The sequence below is a fragment of the Haemaphysalis longicornis genome, unplaced genomic scaffold (genome assembly GCF_048455015.1).
Source record: "Haemaphysalis longicornis isolate Haplotype H1 unplaced genomic scaffold, Haemaphysalis longicornis Haplotype H1 scaffold_2, whole genome shotgun sequence".
Taxonomy (NCBI): Eukaryota; Metazoa; Arthropoda; class Arachnida; order Ixodida; family Ixodidae; genus Haemaphysalis; species Haemaphysalis longicornis.
Genome location: NW_027526295.1, coordinates 5904665 through 5923801, shown reverse-complemented (window position 1 = coordinate 5923801; position 19137 = coordinate 5904665). Strand labels below are relative to the sequence as shown.

Here is a 19137-nt window from a genome sequence, read left to right as displayed (position 1 = left end):
TTTCCTCGGCAGTTTCTCAAAATTGTACCCCTTTCCCCTTAACAGCTGATCTGACCTGTTCGAGAATAGGTACTTGTACTCCGGAAGTAGTTGTGGGGATACTGCTGCCTGCGTCACAAGTTCACCAAACGGACCTCCGATGCTGACCTTAGCAATCGGTAGACGAACGTTTCGTGCACCTACGGCTGGCTTTACCCAAACACACTTCCCTGTTAGCTGATCCGGTTCCACGTACGAAGGGTGGACCATGTCTACCGTCGCTGCGGAGTCGCGAAGAACTCTGCACGGTTTACCGTTGACGACTAGTTCACGTACGTACGGCTCTAGAAACTGCCTGCTGTCCTCACTCTGATCTAGTACGTGAAAGACTAGTTTTCCCTTCTTACAACTGGCAGCAAAATGTCCCGTCTCGCCGCAGTTGTAACATGCAGCCTGTCGGCGCGCTTCGAAAGCTTTCTTTCTGCGCTGCTCCTCAGCGTCTGCTGCTCTCTCTTTGTTATCGTGGCCAGTTTCTCTATCCACGAGAACGACTTCGCTTGCTCCACCGTCTTCCCGGGGAGGTCTGCCTTTCGGCCCTGACTTATCAGGCCTCGGCCTGAACTCTTTGTCGCCGTCTTTCGGCCCCTGCGCACCTCGACGTGCAACGAACTCGTCGGCTAGCTGAGCTGCCTGATCCACAGTACTTACCCCTGGCCTATCTTGCACCCAGAGTCTCAGGTTCTCTGGTACACGGCGGTAAAACTGCTCAAGACCGAAGCACTCAACTACTTTGTCGTGCTCTCCGAAAGCCTCTGCCTCTTTGAGCCACTCTTCCATATTTGCCTTCAGCTTGTAGGCGAACTCCGAGTACGACTCGCCTCTAGCTTTCTCGGCTTCACGGAACTTCTGGCGAAACGCCTCTGCTGACAGCCTGTACTTACGCAGAAGGCTCGACTTGACTTTCTGGTAGTCCTCCGCCTCCTCCTTTGGCAAGCGGGCCATCACGTCGGATGCCTCACCTGGCAAAAGCGTAAGCAGCTTTTGCGGCCATGAGTCTCGGCTAAACTGGGCCCTCTCACACGTACGCTCGAAGTTGACCAAAAAAAGACCGATGTCTTCTCCTACCTTGTAGGGTCGCATTAGGTCACACATTCGCAACGTAGGTCGCTCAGTCGCCGCAGACTGCACGCTGCTGGCACTCTGACGTCTAGGTCGAGACGCCTCGACGTCTAGACGCTTCATTTCTAGCTCATGCTGTCGCTCCCGTTCTCGCTTTCTTTCCTCGCGTTCCTGTTTCTGCCTCTCTTGCTCCTGTTCTCGCTTTCTTTCTTCGCGTTCCTCTTCGCGCTTTCTTTCCTCGCGTTCCTCACGCTGGCGCACAGCCTCTGCCTCTGCAGCCTGACGTTTAGCGGTCTCCCTGCCATTGATCGTCTCAATGCACTCAGACAGCTCGTCATCGTCAGCCCCAACAGCGAGTATAGCCTCTATCAGCTCTGGCTTTCTCAGCGCGTCTGTAACATCCAAGCGCAACTCTTTTGCAAGCTCCAACAACTGCGGTTTTTTCAACGCTTTCAAATTCATGGCCGGTCTAGAGTACTGCTTTCCCACTGCTCCAAAAAATGTTTTGCGCGAATAACCCACGCGACAAAAACAGACGCCCTACCAGCTATCCTCAGAAGCCTGGTAAAACTCAGTGAAGAAAAGTCCCGCACTAACCCTTGACCGCCGTGAATTCTGCGAAGTCCGAAGCCGCCTTGACGTCCGTGGTGTTGGGTCTCGCACCGCTGGCTAGAGGTGTCACGAAGTTGCCATCCGACCGCTGCCAGCCAGTTGTTGCAACCGTGCGGGGGCACCCGATCCTTTCTCTGTGGCCTCCAACATACGATGGTTAGCGTGTATGATGCGAGCGGCCAGCCGGTGTTGCAGCCGTGAAGAGAAGTCCAGAGCAGTAGGGTAACGTAACTGTTTACTTCATAGCGAGAGGAGAGCCGAAGCCAAAAAAACATACATGCCCTGACGGGCGAGGTTACAATACAGGACTCGAGCAGAGCGACCGCATGGATTCGCTGCTCAGACAGGAATGAATATCAGCGTTTGTGCTGCTTCTTTTATACCCAAAAAACGCCCCCAAGAGTAACACGCCACGAAATCACAGACACACACACGCACAGTCTTTCCAAGATCGCGAGTCATCTTCGCCCCTCGTGGCGTCCGAGAGAGGGGGGAGAGTGTCCTTGAAAGGTGCCGGGGTCGCGCTATCAACTCTGATCGCGCTGATAGCGAAACGTCTAAGCCGGGAAGGTCAAGGCAGGTGCCTGAAGGGTGTGGCGCTGGCAGCTGCCGGAAGCACGTTGCAAAGCGAGGTGATTGACCCGGCATGGCGAGACACGAAGTACGATTCACCGACACGTGGGCGCACATGGTCGATTCCCACGTGGTCGCTGATGCGGAAAAACACGTGTTGCTGGCCGATTCGTAACACCGGCCAAATGCAAAGACATTTTTCTTCAAGCTTCATTCTTCCACACTCCCAGTTAAGACATGGCTGCGCGAAAAAGGAATGTCTATTCCTTGGTCGGACAATTGTCGCCTCTGTAATCAACCAGAGACAATTGATCATTGTTTTGTGTTGTGCCGGGACGCTGTGTTCTTCTGGGACGTTTTGCAGCGGACACTAAAAAAGGACATCGACATCACCCCGTACACCATTCGCTTCCTGCCATTTGAAGATGTTAATCGGGTGCCATATGACGTTTTCGTTCTCCTAGGATTGTTTAGCTTGTGGAAGTGCCGTATGACTGATCGGCATGCGGAACCCCCTAGGCCGACCAAGTGCATTTTTCGGGAACAGGCGGCGTTGGTGCGGAGCGTTTATGCTGCGCAGAGTGATCCACCAGAGTGGCTGCCTCTTTTGGATGCGTGCGTTTGCTTGCCTGAGTTTTGATCTTTGTTCGACTGTCTGTTAGTGCTTAAATTGTGTGTTAAGTGTCTCGTCTTTTGAAGTTTCTAACATTTCCATGCATTAAAGAAAAAAAAAATAAGTGCCACGAAGAAAGGAACAGCGGCAACTTTTGTTCTACTCTGTCAACGTGCGAAGACTGTGCAGACGCGGGTTCAAATCCGGTCAGGTCGCACTTGCGTTTTTTTTTTATTTGCTCTTACACCGGCGCCCAATTTCTGGACCGGAAAACAACGACAACAAAAGAAGGAAAAGATCGGCGAAAACATCAAATTGCGAAAATGGGCCAACCGTGCACTAGTCCTTTCATCTGCGGAAAAATACATAACTGGTTAAGTCACGACGCCTAATTGCGATCATGGTGTAAATGTACCGCAATGGCGAAGAGAAACAAAATGTCTTTAAAACAACAAACTAACTCAGCATGTTTGGACACTCATGGCCAAATCTGGCTGTGAAGAACTCAGGCAGGAGACGTAAGAATAGTACGCATTGTAGTAGACAAACCTCTGAATTTCTGCCGATTTTTTATGGCAGCTTTCACCAATTCCTCTGTTTTCTTTTTCTCAAAATGTTCTAGTTAACTGGCCTCCAGCGAAGAACCTGTGCCCTCGGGGACGCTATTTTATCACAGTGGTCAACTACGACACTGGATAGCTGAACTGACGCGGATAAATTGTATGCTTGAGCCAGGGCCACGGTTCCGGAGATCCTAACTGCGCTTTCGATGGCCCTTCCTGTGTACCTGCACATCTGATATACTGAAACCTGTGTGAGGCTACGCCCGCTTCCTGTGCACTCTTTCCAACCATTCAAGCTTGCGCGCTACTGCGATACTGCGATCGCAGTAGCGATACTGCTCAGTAGCTACTGCTTCTGCGATAATCAACACTGTTCCCGTGTTGATTATCTCGTTTCATTCCTAGATATTAGCGGCGTTCCTCTAATGTGTCCGGTTTGCTTGTCTCTCTGCGAGAATCGACAGCCCTGGTGGGAAGAGTTCACACGCTTGTGTACTCCGGTCGCTCTCTTTCATCTGCAGTTATCCTCGTCAGTTTCTCTGCTACCGCATCTTTTGTGTTAGCGTTTTCTTTTTCTTGCAATGTATACTTTTATCCCCGTTGGATGACGCCGGGGAACCGGCCTTTGTCATGAATGAAGGTAGTCAAAGACTTTTGGCCATGCGCTCCTGTCCTCGTCTCCATGCCCCTTTGGAGAAGAGAGGGGAACAAGGTTGTTGGTTGGGCACAGACAGGAACGAATTCACTTGCTGTCATTTTAGAGTTTCTAAGAAAGCGGAGAAAACAAGATGGTTGGTGGTGGTAAAAACATTTATTATGTATGTTAATGAAAATACATGAGAGGTATGCAGTGACCGCTCCTTAAGGGGAGACCCTTACAAAAACTAACAAGAAAGATGTGGCGCTTGTGTGGCGGCGGCCCAAGCCTGGGTGCGTCAAGATGATCCCGAGTCAATTCCGTCGAGACGGTAAGTAATCACGCATTTACCCTTTGGTAACATGGTCGCGCCGTAGCGGTACGTGTGGAAAGTTCGTAGGACTGGTAGGAGTGCTGTGGCGCGCGGACGGGGGAAGAGGGGGAAGGAGAAAGAAGGGAGAACCACCTTTACTTTGTGGAGCACTCCCATAGAAATCTCCCCCACATCAGCAGCAGAACGACTGTGTCCAGGCAGAAAGTATAAATTATCTGTTCATTCATGGTGAATCGCGGTTATTTAACGACGAAAAGCACCGCCGAGAGAGGCATTTCGCTCAGAGGGAGAAGCGACAACTTCCAGAGGAGTGACGCATTTTTCTTTCGTATTCCCTCGTTCTTCCGAAGTATCGCCCTTCAGCGAGCCACCTCTCAAAGAAATACAGTCTAGTCCCCTCATAACAATATCCAAGTGCCAAGGAAATCCCATCGTTATAACCGATAATTGTTATAAGCGGGTTGCGAAATAAAAAGACAAAAAGACGGAGCAGAGCTCAAAATATTTTATTTGCATGCCATATACGCCTCGAGCGCGGCCTATAGGGGCGCCACTGAAAGCCACCTAGCGGCCAGTTGCGGTCACACGGTCGGGAGTCCCCGGCACAGCTTCCCCATTGTTCAAAGCGCTATGGCTGCAGTTCAAAACTGTGATTTCCCGTTCATACGCGTGGATTCGAAGTATTTCTGCGGTGATAGTTATAACAAAGGACGGGCGCTTTATGAGAGTGGGCATATCTCCGATGTGTCCGCAGTGTGGGATAACCCCATCAGCATACGCGCGAAGTGCGTGCCCCAAACCAGCGTCACGAAGCCGGCGTACGATGTGGAGCTGATTGTATTTTTCGCTTGTCCGGTTAACGAACGGTGCCTTACTTAGCTTTAGCGACCTTAATATGGAGCTGAGAATTCGATAGCTCACTTTGTGTGTGTGTGTGCGTGCGTGTTTTCTCTTTTGTGTGCAGCAATACGTGGCGTCCGTAGTTTCGCTTGCACGGATTGTTTTTCTTTTTGTTGCGCTCCCAAAGCCGGTTCGCCGAGCGCACCGGCGCCCGTGTTAGCTTGATGCAAGCTCATATTGCTGTATGTTTTTTGTATTTTACTGCATGCCCGTTATGGAGACAATCAGAAAATGCTTCACGCGTTTGATCGGGCCCGACTCCGCCTGAACTCCGTTACAAATGTTTCGCGTTCTGGAACGTTCACACACCGAGGCTGTCCGCGTTAAATTACTACGGCAGTTTAGAAAACTTAGCTCTTCTCGCGACGCGGCGTCTTGACGTTCTAAACAAAGCTTAACTGGTCAGTCGTGTGCGTGCAATATCCAATTCTGGGGTAAACACGTTACTTTTTTACCTGTTCAAGGCCACCAGCGCAGTCAGCGTCACAGCTGCTTGGAAACCACGTACTTTGAGCGTGCAGCCGTGCAGGAAGGAATTTTTTGAGGTCGCCCGTGTTCTGGAGTGTACTGGTTACAGTGTGGCTTAAGAATGGCGCAATCAATGGGGTAACGTGTACGGGTATTTCATCGCCGCAAAAAAAAAAAAAAAACGATAGGGGGAATCCTACGATTTTCAGAAAAACACACATGGGGTTTATCGTTTTGCTTTTGACTCCCAGACATTCGATTTCGTGGCTTCCTTCATTTATATTAGGCTTTGCTCAAAATGCCTTGTTTCTTGACGCGCACGTGACATGCACCAGGGGTGCGTCAACAAATGCGTGTTCACTGAAGTCTGCCCTTTGATATTGTTAATTGCGTACTAATTAAATTATTCAGGTTTAATTTTTATTGTTCTGTTTGTGGAAATGTGTGTGCACCATCTCCAGAACCTTGAATATAGACCAAAGAATCGTGGTCTGATTTTCGGCGAGGTTGTTTTTTATTTGTATTCACCTAAACAGCCCGCAGATAATTAGTTACCTTGGCTGCGCTCATCATGATACAGTGGTTGGCTTTGTGGGAAACACGACATACTATTCTGTGTAGGGGCCCATTAGTAATTTTACCGCTTCAATTTCTTTCTCTTTGTACAGGCTGCAGTACCTGATTTCAGTCTGCAAGACGCGCTCTGCTCATGCAAAGCGGGACCAGGAGGACGCTGCAAGCATGTTGCCGCTCTTGTTCATTATGTGAACACAAAGGTGAATAGGTCATGCACCAGTGGACCAAAGATGTGGGGCAAACCGTCTGTAAGAAGCCTTGGAATTTACAAAAAAGGTGCTTGTTTGGATAGCTTTCTTGGGAGGTCTGTAGAAGAGGTTGCAGCAGTACCTCCAGATGTTCCGCCCCCTCAAGACCCGACAGAAGTTGCTGCCTTGCTGGACGGGCTTTGGGAGGAGAACTGTGTGCTTGTTGCAGCCATCCAGCATGAGCTCTCCGTCCAAATACCTCAGGAACCTGCTGAAGAGGAAGTAGTGCACTATGCACCACGATTCACACATGGGAACATGCGTTCTACAGATATTTATCGTTTCAACGACTCCTACGACATTTGTGACGGCGAGATTTGTTGCTACATGGCTGATGTTGTTGTTGCACCCGAAGAGATCACGGACATTGAACAGAAAACGCGAGAGCCTAGCCGTGATCTTTTTCTGTGGAAGCGTATGCGAGCCTTGCGCATTTCAGCTAGCAGCAAGGCTCACAGTGTATTAAGGTCAAGAAAAGAGCCCAGTGTACTCGCTAAGAGTTTTTTTAACTGAACGAAGTTTTTGGTCCGTGGAAACAACTTACGGAGCTGATTTAGAAAACGAAGCCATCCTGGCTTTTTGTGAACACATGAGTGCTGAAGTACAAAGATGTGGCCTCTGCATAATGCTGGAACAGCCGTGGTTGTGCTGCACACCAGATGGACTTGTGCGCAAGGGGACTGAGGTTTCACTGCTTGAAGTAAAGTGTCCTCACTCTTGTCGAGAGAAACCTATAATAAATGTGGAGGAGCAAGTCTCGAACGTCCCATACTTGGTATTTCGAGACAATGAGCTGCTCCTAAAAAAATCACACGTGTATTACACACAGGTTCAGGTTTCTCTCTACGTTTTAGGGCTAGAGAAATGTTTCTTTTTCGTTTACTCAAGGCACCAGCAAGTTGTTGTTGAGGTCGTAGCAGACAAAGATTTTCTTCGCACGTCAATTCCTCGTCTGGAGAAGTTTTATTTTACGCATCATCTTCCTGCAATCACCAAAACTCTTCGCGCAGTGCGTTAATCATTTCATTTCCCTCAACCGAAACTTTTTTCAGACGTTCTTTTTTCTGCAGTAGGGCTGTAGTGTGTTACGTGGAACAATGATCAGCCTATTCCCTTTAATTGACCCCTGGCCCGGTGACATTGCAGATGTTTTGCTTTTGTACTGGCTAAAAATAGTCACTGGTTTATAATAACCTAACTAGAGTACTACTTATGCTTTGAGGTCAAATAAAGCAAACTCGACACGTCATGTTGCATCGACTTTATTCATTGTTACAATGTGTGCTTACAACTGCTGTTTTTTGCGTACATTTTTTGCTTGCAAAACAGTAACATTCGTAACAATTGTGTAGAACTTTGATTTTACACATGTCTCACTTAAAACATTTCTTCCCAGTCAGACATTAAATGTGCTCAATGTCAAAATAATACAAATTTACACGTTGGCGTAAGCACAAGCACCATTCAGTACACTTGACATGTCGGTCTCTGTTGTCTTTAACATTCACTAAATACAGGTACCAGTACCCACCAAGAAATTATATTTTGCCGCGATTACGTGATGCTCAGGCAATTCTTTCAGGTTACTTTATGGCGGTTCTTTAGCTTTAATAATTGGAGCTTGCAAGTTTGCAAGAACACCGCACATGACAATAATCTTCGATGCATGCGGTACTAAATCTGCAGATAATTTCTCAGACAAAATTCGGTAAATTTTCATTCGTTGAATGAATCGCTCAACATGGATTCTAGCACTTGCAACAGTGTACGTGTTGAAGACCTCTTCACGTGTGAACGGCTGGTTGGGCCGTGCAGAGACAGGCATTTGGAATTTCACGCCTCGGTCCACAAGCTCTCCTCTGATTTGAGGAAATCCCTTATCTGCGAGTACAAGGTCTCCAGGATTTAACAAGTGCAGAATGCCGCAGTCTGTGGTTATAAAAGAATCAGTCGCGCGACCTCCGTACGGTCTCGACAAGAAGCTGATGATGCCATTTGGCGTAATTCCAACCAGAAACTTCACTGTGTAGCATCCTTTGTAGTTCGAGTACATTAGAACCTTCTCATGTGTAGTGTTTGGCGCTGCACAAGGTACCTCGGTGCAATCAATAATTACCCTGCAGGCAGAGTAATGCGGCTTGAAGCACTCCGGGATCATCTGTTTGACAGTTGACTGGGACGGCCAGTAAATAAAACACCGCAACTTCTCATGAAGTATGGTGAGCACGAAAAAGAAATGCTTAGAGCAGGTTGTTCTGTGTAAACTGAAAAGGACAGCGAGGGTGCTGTATGAAAGATTCAATTTCATCAAAAACAACAAAAGTTTGTTTGATGCACTAACCACCTCCTGCGGCCTGTCGGCCTGCACGGACTGAACAGCAATACTTTGGAGCTTGCTAAAAACAGCTGGTGACACTCCTGCAAGTGACCTGAGGGCATCCGCAGCTTTGTCACTGGAGCAGGCTGCAATGGTGTTGTAGACTTGGAAGCCTGCTGTGGTTGTGGCCTGGCTTGCATTCATGGGGTCGCATGCAGAGTCTTTCTTTTCAAATGACGGGCCGCACGAAACGTCCTTTGTGGGTTTCAGTACGGGTAGGACAGCCTAGAAAAAGTAATCACCACCAACCGTAAAATGGTGTTTACGCACTCGTAAATCAAGTTATGACAGAAATAAAAAAGGAGTGGGGTCTTCGTCTAAAAAGTAATCGAAACATCAGCATTGGTGCGTGCTGAATGGTTTTTGTGTGGGAAAGATAGGAGTGTTATGTAGCATAAAAAGCCTGTTTACCTGTGTCTCAGCATCCCCATTCCGCATTGAGCAGAAAAAAATGTTGGGGACGGGAACTTGCGAGGCCCAAGGACATGGCTCTGACTGTGTTGCAGCCTGTGGAGACAAAGTAGTTATAACAAATTTCGCACTGCCTTAGTTATTCCATCTAAAATACTTATAAAAAGCCCCACCACAAGACATACAAAGCTTGTGCACTATGCGGAACATGTGCTATTTGTTTTTTTTACCTTTCAATAGTAATTGGAGCTAAGAGCATTCAACTAGCCAATGGTAACAAATGTATATGTATATACGCCATCTAGTTCTATTCAGGAATGCTACACAAACGAACTTGTACATCATTTTTACCGCTGCTTACATCCCTACATTTATATTCCAACCAATTACGCTTCATTGTGTTTCATACAAAAAAATAGCAGCGGTTCATATTAAGAACAGTGCATTGTTTAATTTGTATTTATCGTTAGTGTTTATGAAACAAGAGTAAGTGCATATAGCAATACACACATTTAACTGTGCTGCTGGAGCTTCGTGAAATGCAGCTTCAACTGGCGGTTCCACTGGCGGAGGAGCGCTGGCTTCTTGCAACCCGCGTGAACACAACCTGCATTTGAGAACACCATTTTGTGCTCTCAATAGCATCAAACTCATTTCTGAGACTTCAGTGAGCCATTCCGTCCGCGACTTTCCATCAGACTGATTTTAATATTGCCTTTGTGAATACGCGTATAAAGGTGATTCTAACGAATGAAGCTTGTACAGTACGCCGTTATATCAGTACTGAGAAAGATCCACTAATTTCGCCAACTGAAAAAACAGTTTAAGGTTTTCAAACAATACGTAATGGCTAAAGGGTTAACTTCCAAACACTAAATGCCCACGTTTACAACATTTTTTTAAAGCGAGCAGGTAAGTGCCTCCACAGTACCCCATTGCAGTAATGTTTTAAATCATACAACAGAAAATACGCACTACAACTTCCAACTAACCCAACGTGAATTTTTTAAACACCCTGACAGCACCTCCCCCCCCCCCTTGCAGTTACAAAGACACATACTGTGGACCCAAATAAAAAGACAAACACTTTCAGATCGCAAGTGCCTAGTTACCTTTGGTATCTGTCAGAGGTGGGGACTTGCCGACGCTTGTACACTGGTGGAAATACCGTTGGCACGAATGCCGGGCTCCTCGGGTCGTTCGATTTTTCCCCGTTCACAAAGTGCTGGCTGCAGATCCTGCTGTTCTTCGTAGGTTCCCAAGGGGCACCGCTCTTTCTGCAGGCAGAAAAGGACCAGAAAGTGTAAGCATGCGCACAGAAAATATAAACGACACATACTTTTATGAAGACAACACAACTTCTGATTCCAAAGTATTTGACAGAGTGGTTGGTGGTGTACAAATAAACTTAATTTAAACACACATACTTTGTAAGTTCCTCGTAAAGCACTGGCGTCGTCGCGTTTAAAAGTTCGAAAACCGAAACCTTGGGCATCACGGGCGCATTCTGCACCGCGAAAAGAGAAGAGCTGGTTATTAGGCGCGCAGAAACACCACAGCGCTGCATGCTGCGGAACGTACGTACGCAAAAACAGCTGGTACATTCTACCTATTCCTTAACAGCGCGAAAGTAACGGAAGTGCGTATTCCCAGTGAGCTGTTACACGCATACATCCTCACATACCCGTTCCTGCACAACGCCTCAAAGCCTTCACTTGTTTCACATGCAGCGAAAAGGCACACGGGTTAGACAGCTGCGTACAATTTTTTTTTCCACAGCGGTCGCGTTACAAACAAAGATGTGCGCCTCAAGGCAGCAGCTAGCGAAAGCTGGAATTGCAAGAGTAACTCAACCGTGACCGTAACTGCAGCATAACTGACTGTCAGGAATAGGCGAGGTAACTATCAAAATATATTTACTCACGTTTGACGGCGGACGGCGGCGATCCAGCGTTGTCGGCGTTCACGCTCGTAGGGCCGACTAGGGAACGAGTAGAAGCGCGTTCCCGGAGAGTTTTTGTAGGTGTTCGAGCAGCCTACTACGCAGCAATTATTGTTTGACATATTCTAAAGTGTTGGCGTTGTTAGAGGTTCGGCATATGAGTACGACAGTGGACGAAAAAATTCCCCCGCATTTCCCCGAGGGGGAGAATGTGAAAGTGCGAATGCACGGTTGTCGGCCCGCTTGCGGCGCTTGCGCTCGGCCCCCGCAGCTCACCGCCTCGCCGCCTTCTCTTCCATCTCTTCCATCGGGTTTGTAGTATCACGTGTACACCACGCAGTTATCAAGCCGCTATAACGCCGCTGAGTCGCCAACGCACGCCGCTGACGACGTAGTTTGAATGCGTTAAAGATATAAGGCGCGTCACTAACACTGATATCAGCGTCGCGTCCGTGGCTTGGTCGGTAGAGCGTCGCGCTGCGGCCGCAAAGTCCTCGGATCGAAACCTGGCGCCGGATGCTGTTTCTTTTTTATATATAGAGGAGCACTGCGGACGCCGCCGCCGCCGCCGGCGGTGGATGGTTTGGGGTCGCTTATAAAGTGCATTCGCACTTAAAAGGGAGGCAGAGAATGCCAGAACGCACCAAAAACTCGCTTACCAACTGCGCGCCTATTGCCGCGATTCCGCCGAACTCCCGCACCTGCGTTTGGAAAGCGGCGGCTGGTGGCGCAGCGGTCGCAAAGCTCGAGGCGTATGGCAAGGTCGTGCTACTACTAAATTGCGGAAAAGAAGCCACAGTCGGTCACCCTTGTTTGCCGCGTGTGAAGCTAGCGCAAACCTTTTCCAAGAGCATATATAGGTGCTTCACCTAGCTGAGGTAAATGTCCTTGGCGGAAACAAATTGCCCCAGGGACTGTGCCACGCATTGGGCCTCCTACGAAGACACTAACTGAGTAGGCTGCGCAACCGCGCCATCAGAGTCATCACTGTTGCATTTTTGGTGCGCAATATCACCAGATTCAATCGTTATATCCGATATCGTGGCACTGGAGCATTGTAATAAGCGGTTTATTGTACCATAGAAAGAATACAAAAGTTGACGGTGCCATAACTGTTCATCGTTATATCCGATATATTGTTATAAACGGTATCGTTATAAGTGGACTCGACTGTATATACGGCGGTGCTGGCGCCGCCCCGCAATTTTTTCCCAGCGGCGGCGGCGGCGGCGTGCGCATTCCGGGAACTTCGGCGGCGGCGCAGACGGTGCTACTAAAGTCCCTTGATCGGCGTTTAGCCAAGTAGCGCTAAAGTCCCTTGATGGTGCGACAAAAACCAGCGGCGGCGGCGCGGCACGGCACGGCGGCGCACAGGTCTACCTTTAGTTCATTCCATAAGCTAGATGCAGCATTGTGGAGGCTACATTGTTGTCAACAGCCCGCCCCCTCAGGGCGCCTAACTCACCGCGAAGGAGGCGACAAAAGGCGCCGGGGCCTTGCGGTTCCACTTGCCGAGAGGGGAGAAGGGAATGTCCTTTGAGGACCCCCTTCACTGCGGGTTAGGCGCCCTCAGTGGGCGCACTGTTGACAACAATGTAGCCTCCACAGTGCTGCACCTAGCTTGTGGCATGAACTATAAAAGTGGCTAGAAGTGGTCCGCACTAACTGGCGGCAGATAAAAAAAAAGACAGGGACCGCCCGCCATTGATGGGTGAAGACTGGTAGAGTGAAGGCCGGAAAGGGAAAATATCTTTGTATGTGTAAGCAGAACCACTTGCAAGCGGCGGTGGCGGACTGTTAATACTCCTGCAAGTTAACTGATGAAAGCGATGGGTCTGCGCATTGGACGAAATGTGTGCTTTAGATGAATGCGGCAAAGTATGCCCCTCTTCCGTGCGTCCCCCCTTCATCCTTTCATTTTAGCGTTTCTGTGGAGCCTGGGAGGGTGTTGACGTGGGATAATTGCTTGGTCTCCGCTTGCGCGCACTGACTGCGTGTTCCCTTCTGAAAGCGGTGTTGCAGACAGACATTACTCCTCTGCGATTAGGCAGATTCATTCGGCGGTATTTTTCGGGACTCTAAATACAGGATGTTCTTAGCTACGTATTTCGGAAGGCTGAGACACAATCTCAGGGCACGTCGTATAAGCGGATTGAGTTTGCATATTGGAGATCCTGAAAAGAGAGCACAGCCAAATTCTAAGATAGGGCGCACGGACCCGTGGTAAATGAATATTAAAGAGTCTCTTCTCATCCCAAAATTCCGGTTGCTAATTCTTCGCAACAGGCCAAGTGCCCGTTTCCCCTTCGTCGTAATGTGCTTTATATGATGCCACCAATCAAGCTTACTCTCGTAAATAATACCCGAGTATTTTAAAGTTGTCGCTTGTGGAATAAACTCCTCCCGGTATCTAAGGCAGAGGGTAACAGGCACTGATACGGGGAATACCAGGACCACGCACTTGGCAGACTTGACAGCAACCTTTCGACAAAATCCAAATAATTTTGTGACGCCTGCTAAAGCTCATGGATGTCCCGTGGTGCTGCGAAAAAGGCTATAACGTCCGCATAAACATAACCGCAGACTTCATTGCTGGTAGGAATGGATCTCATCAGTATGTTAAACAGAATCGGAGAAAGCACTGACCCTTGTGGAGCGCCCCTTTTGCGGCCAGATAAAAACTGCTGAATCCATGTAGTTATATAATTGGGTATCCCGCATTCTTTAAGTTTAGCTATAAGGACGCTGTATTGTACACTGCCGTATGCTTTCGCAATGTCCAGTGTGACAAGCGCGCAGATTTTTTTGTTTCTACGGGCAAACTGGATACGACTCTCCAGGTCCACATGGGCGGACCAAATGGAGCAGCCTGGACGGGAGCTAATCTGATGTGCACTCAGTAAATTTTCCCTAGATAGGAATCGAAGTAAACGGCAGTACGCAATGCTTTCAATGTTTAATAGATTGTTTAATGTTTAATAATGTTTAATAGATTGTTGATAGATAATAGATTGTTAGATAATAGATTAGATTAGATAATAGATAATAGATTGTTAAGAGATAAATAATGTTTAATAATGTTTAACAGATTGTGAGGAGATTACTCAAAGAGAAGCTTTATCGCTGTAGTCGAGATGCCATCGGGTCGTGGAGAAGCTGGCGGGAGGCGCATAACTATATCCTCCATCGTGACAGAGTTGTCCTTGACGTTGAATGACAAGCATCGGAACTTCCAGTAAGCAAATAAACAACTGCTTTAATTGGACTAAACGCTGCGCATACAAATTCACATCTTCTTCCGTCGCGTTCCTTTTTGCCTCTGCCCGTCCGTCCTACACTTCCCTCGCTCTCGGCCAGGGCTCAGAGTCCGATCGCCGCCGGGCGGCGGGCTCTCCCTCTCTGTCTGGGTCATGAGGCCCGATTTGGGGGCTGTGCGCGAGACGTTGTGTTTAGGCGACGGGCCACGTTTTCAGCTGGTCGGGAGGCCCCTATTTGGGGGCCGCTTTCGATGTCTTGCGCGGGAACTCCAGGGGCCGTATGCTCAAGATTGTCTGGCGCTTCGTTCGCGACACATTCCCCCCCGAAATGACGATGTCATTTCTCTCAGTCTCTCATCTCGAGAGGGTAGAGCACTTGGATGGGGCGCCTGACTGTCGATCCCCCGGATACCCGCACCGTACAGGATCGCACTTTTCCGTCGCGGCCAGGGAAGGTGTGCTCAACCCGTCCCATTTTCCAAAGTTGTCTGGGCTGCAGGGACTCTTTCAGTAGCACCAAGTCCCCACTCTTCAGGTCCCTCGGTGTTCCTCGGTGAATTTTAGATCCCTGCAGTTCGTTCAGGTATTCTGATGCCCACCTCTTCCAGAAGTCGCTTAGCAGTTTGCTTCGACTGGTCAGCATTTGTTGCAGGTTGCCGCAAGACACTTCGGCGATCTCCTTGCGCTGTAGTCCTGGTAAAGATGTTAGCCGTTTTCCGGTCAAGAAGAAAGCCGGACAGAGGGCATCAGGCTCAGATGGTTCGGTGTAGACGTGGGTCAATGGGCGGGAATTGAGCATGGCTTCCACTTCACTCAGCGTTGTCGTGAGTTGCTCGAAGGTGAGGTAACTAGTACCCAACGTCTTCTTTAGGGCTTGTTTAGTCAGGCCAACCAGGCGCTCGTAGAATCCACCCCACCACGGTGCACGCTCCACGATGAATTTCCATTCAACTCGGGTGTTTGCGATAAAGCTCCTCACATCGTCCTTTCGTATGACCCTCCATAGCATAGTTAGGTCCTTGCTGGTTTTCTTGAAGGTGAGGGCGTTGTCACTGTAAACGGTACTTGGTACACCGCGGCGGGCAATGAATCGTCTGAAGGCGAGAAGAAAGGAGACCGCTGACATATCGCTGACCAACTCAAGATGTACTGCTCGCGTGACACCGCAGGTGAACAGCGCAATGTAGCACTTTGACGTAGTGGCACCCTTGACCAGCAGTGGCCCTGCGAAATCAACACCTGTCACCTCGAAGGGAGCTGCCTCAGAGATGCGATCGGCTGGAAGCGGCGCGGTAACCTGAGTGGCCGGCCGTGAGCTAAAGCGCTGGCATGTTATGCATTCCCTCAGTGTCTTCTTAACGAGTGGCCTCGCTCCAACCACCCAGTACCTTTCTCTGAGCTGCGCCAACGTATCACGGATGCCTCCGTGAAGCACTTGACGGTGGCACTGGACGACCATCTGTTTTGCGAGGCAGCTCTGTTTAGGCAGTATAATAGGGTGCTTTGCGTTGTAGTCGAGTTGACTTCGTTGTAGTCTTCCATCGACTCTGAGAAGGCCATTGTCATCCATCATAAGTGACACGTTCTTTAAGGGTGAGTCTGTAGGCATTTTTCTTTGGTTTTTGAGAGACTCGATTTCTCTTGGGAATCCTTTTCTTTGTTCTTGAAGGACCCAGTACTGTTCAGCCCGGTCCAACTCTTGTGCTGTCAGTGGTCCAGGTTCGTTATTTTCTCTCTTGGCTTTGCCAACAAAACGAAGCACCCATGCAGTGATTCTCAGTATCCTCGTTAACGAACTGTAGTTCCGCGCGTCAATAATGGCCTCTGTAGTCGGTGGTGATGACGTCGTCGGTAATACATTCGCTTGCTTTTTCTGCTCAAGCTCTGAGTCACTGAACACAAAGTCGAGAACATCATGAGGCCACTCGCTCTCCCCTAGGCATATCCAGGACGGTCCTGCCCACCACAGTTTCGTCGTTGTCAAGTGGGCCACCGGCAGCCCGCGAGTCAGGAGATCCGCTGGGTTGTCCTTTCCAGGGCAGTGCCTCCATGAAAGATCGCCGGTCAGTGTTTGGATCTCGACGACTCGGTTGCGCACAAACTGCTGCCAGCGGTCCGCGTTCCCGAAAATCCAGCGTAAGGCAATGGTGGAGTCTGTCCACAGGTAGGCCGTTGCCGGTCGCTCGTCCAGAGTGTTAAGGATGTAGCGGCACAACCTGGCTGCGAGAAGACACGCCATCAGTTCCAGTCGCGCCAGGGTCAACTCTTTCACTGGGGCAACACGTGATTTGCTCATCACGATGGTTGACATGGTACCTTCGTCGTTAGTGACTGTGATGTAAGCCACTGCTCCGTAGGCGGCTGGGCTGGCATCTGCGAAGACATGTAATGATACCGATGTTTGTTGTCCTGAGATGTCCGCTCCGTAAAACCGCGGCACCTGGATTTCAGGGAGGTGTCGTAGTTCTTGGATCCACACGTCCCAAGCGTCAGCAATGGCACTCGGCAAAGGGTCGTCCCACTGGATCACGGTGTAAGATATATTAGTAGGTGAGGACACAGCTTACAAAACGAACGTGCGCTCTTGGTTTTGATAAAGTCGCCAAACTGGCGCCGCTGAGACCGTTGATGGCAGCGCCCTCCAGCGGCAGAGAAAAGAAGCTGCCCGAGCGCCGCCAACTCGGAGGTGTTCGGATCTCTTCGGCGCCTTGTCGGGCCTTCTCGGCAGCTTCCGTAACCGGTCGTCTGCTCGATTTTTGCTCGCCGCAGCTTGGCTGGTTCCGTCGGCCGGGGGTGCAGACGATAATTTGAAGAAAGCCGTGCGAAAGCCTTTGCGCCCGGCCCAGTATTTCAATGTGTTCTAAGCATGTGTTTTCAGTCGGTAACAATCAAAAGAAGGTATAAAACGCTAAACCGAAGGGAACGTTGAGCGCTCACAAAAATGAGATTTGATGCTGCGCTTTTTATGCTTGCGCAAAGAAAAAATGGGGTGCAAATGTTTTATTGAGTACGTACTGCAACGGATGGCAAGAAAACGTGACAGTAATTAACGTTACCTGTGATCCTAAATGAATGAATGCGTGCTCTGCAGCCATCCCCAGCAGAAAATGATGCTACTTGCCGTCAGCATTTTTCTGAGAGTGCGGTTGCGCGAAAGGGTTCTTTTTGATGCTTTGAGGGAATGCACTACTGAATGTCGAAGAGGTGCACGCTCGCAAAAGATGCATTGCCGTCGACTTTAACGTTGGCTACAACCCCCCAAGCTACTCCGTACAAGCAGCGGCAAAAGAAAGCGTCCGCTGCCGGAACAACGCCCCGACATACAACGAAAGTAGGCAGTTTGTGAAATGGATTAAACTGGCGGCGAGTACGCTGATGTTTCTTCGTCGTAAATGACGTTGCACAACTGGGGTAAGTCCATGTACGAAGCAGCGGAGACGAATTGATGTTGTCAAACTCACTGCCGGTGTCCAATGTTCTGAGGAGCTGCGCGCGCGTCTTAATGAACTTAGGACGCCCGAAATCTCGCAGTTGTTTAAACAATGCAATAAATTACGCGTTAAGATCGCGTTGTGTAAGTTCACACGGTGAGCTCAAACAATGTTGTTTTACACGCATGCCGCTGGTTCCTGCGAACCACCTGGCTAAGGACAGTCGTTGTTCAAGCACGGCCGCTGGATGAGAGGCGCACTGATGCGTGCGCTCTCATCCAGCGGCCGTGGTTCAAGTCACTTGAAGCCTCGGTCGCTTCGAAGCTTAGTTAAGAGTTCCGCCACCAGATGTCCTTTCAATCAAAGGTCCACGCGCGGCGCCACGGCGCCACCAACTCTATTTGACAGATTTTTGGGCTGCTGTGTCCACACCTAAAAGTATATCTTACACCATGCACTGGATACACTGGCGCCACAGCTGCTGGAAGAGTATCTTGGCACGTATACGATGAAGGGTGACAACCAGCCAAGCGGGTCGAATATCCGTGCCGTTGTTTGCAGCATTGAACGCTTAGTGCTGCACCCAGATGTGGCGTTGTCCAAGCAAGGCGAAAATGCAAGTACGTCCGTTATTGGATCCCACGTCAGTCCCAGTACCTTCAGCACACCGGACAGATAGCCGAGCGGCTTAGATCCACGAGAATCTTCTTCAAACTGCGAGCGAAGCCTTTCGTTGTTGGATGACCATTTGTGGAGCTTCATGGAGGCGTCAGTGAACATCTCGTTAGCCTCGTTGTATAGTTTCAAGGCCGCTTCCTCGTCGTTGGCTCCCGTTAGGAGGTCATCCACATAGAGGCTGCGTCTCAATTGATGTGCAGTGAGGGGCAACTGCTCCTCGCAGCCACTCAGGTGGTGCTGTAAAGTGGCCGACAAGAGAAATGGGCTTGCCGTCGTCCCAAATGGAACACGTGTCATTCTCCAAGTGTCAACCGGAGGCATCGTGTTGCCAGGCTGGGGTGTCTCACGGAACCACATAAATCGGAGGGCATTTCTGTCGTCTTTCCTCACGCCTATTTGCAGGAAAGCTTGTTCAATAT

The 19137-nt window shown here is 49.4% G+C and overlaps 1 protein-coding gene across 1 annotated transcript; it reads right to left on the bottom strand.

Annotated features, from left to right (window-relative positions):
• Positions 1 to 7721: 7721 nt before the first annotated feature.
• Positions 7722 to 11499, bottom strand: LOC144166953 (uncharacterized). Its single transcript, XM_077696388.1, has 5 exons — positions 11335 to 11499; positions 10523 to 10687; positions 9921 to 10017; positions 9411 to 9506; positions 7722 to 9224 (listed from the first exon to the last, which is right to left on the bottom strand). Exons 1-5 carry the CDS (start codon positions 11472 to 11474, stop codon positions 8211 to 8213), a joined length of 1512 nt encoding a protein of 503 aa, XP_077552514.1. The 5' UTR covers positions 11475 to 11499; the 3' UTR covers positions 7722 to 8210.
• Between the last annotated feature and the right edge of the window lie 7638 nt (positions 11500 to 19137).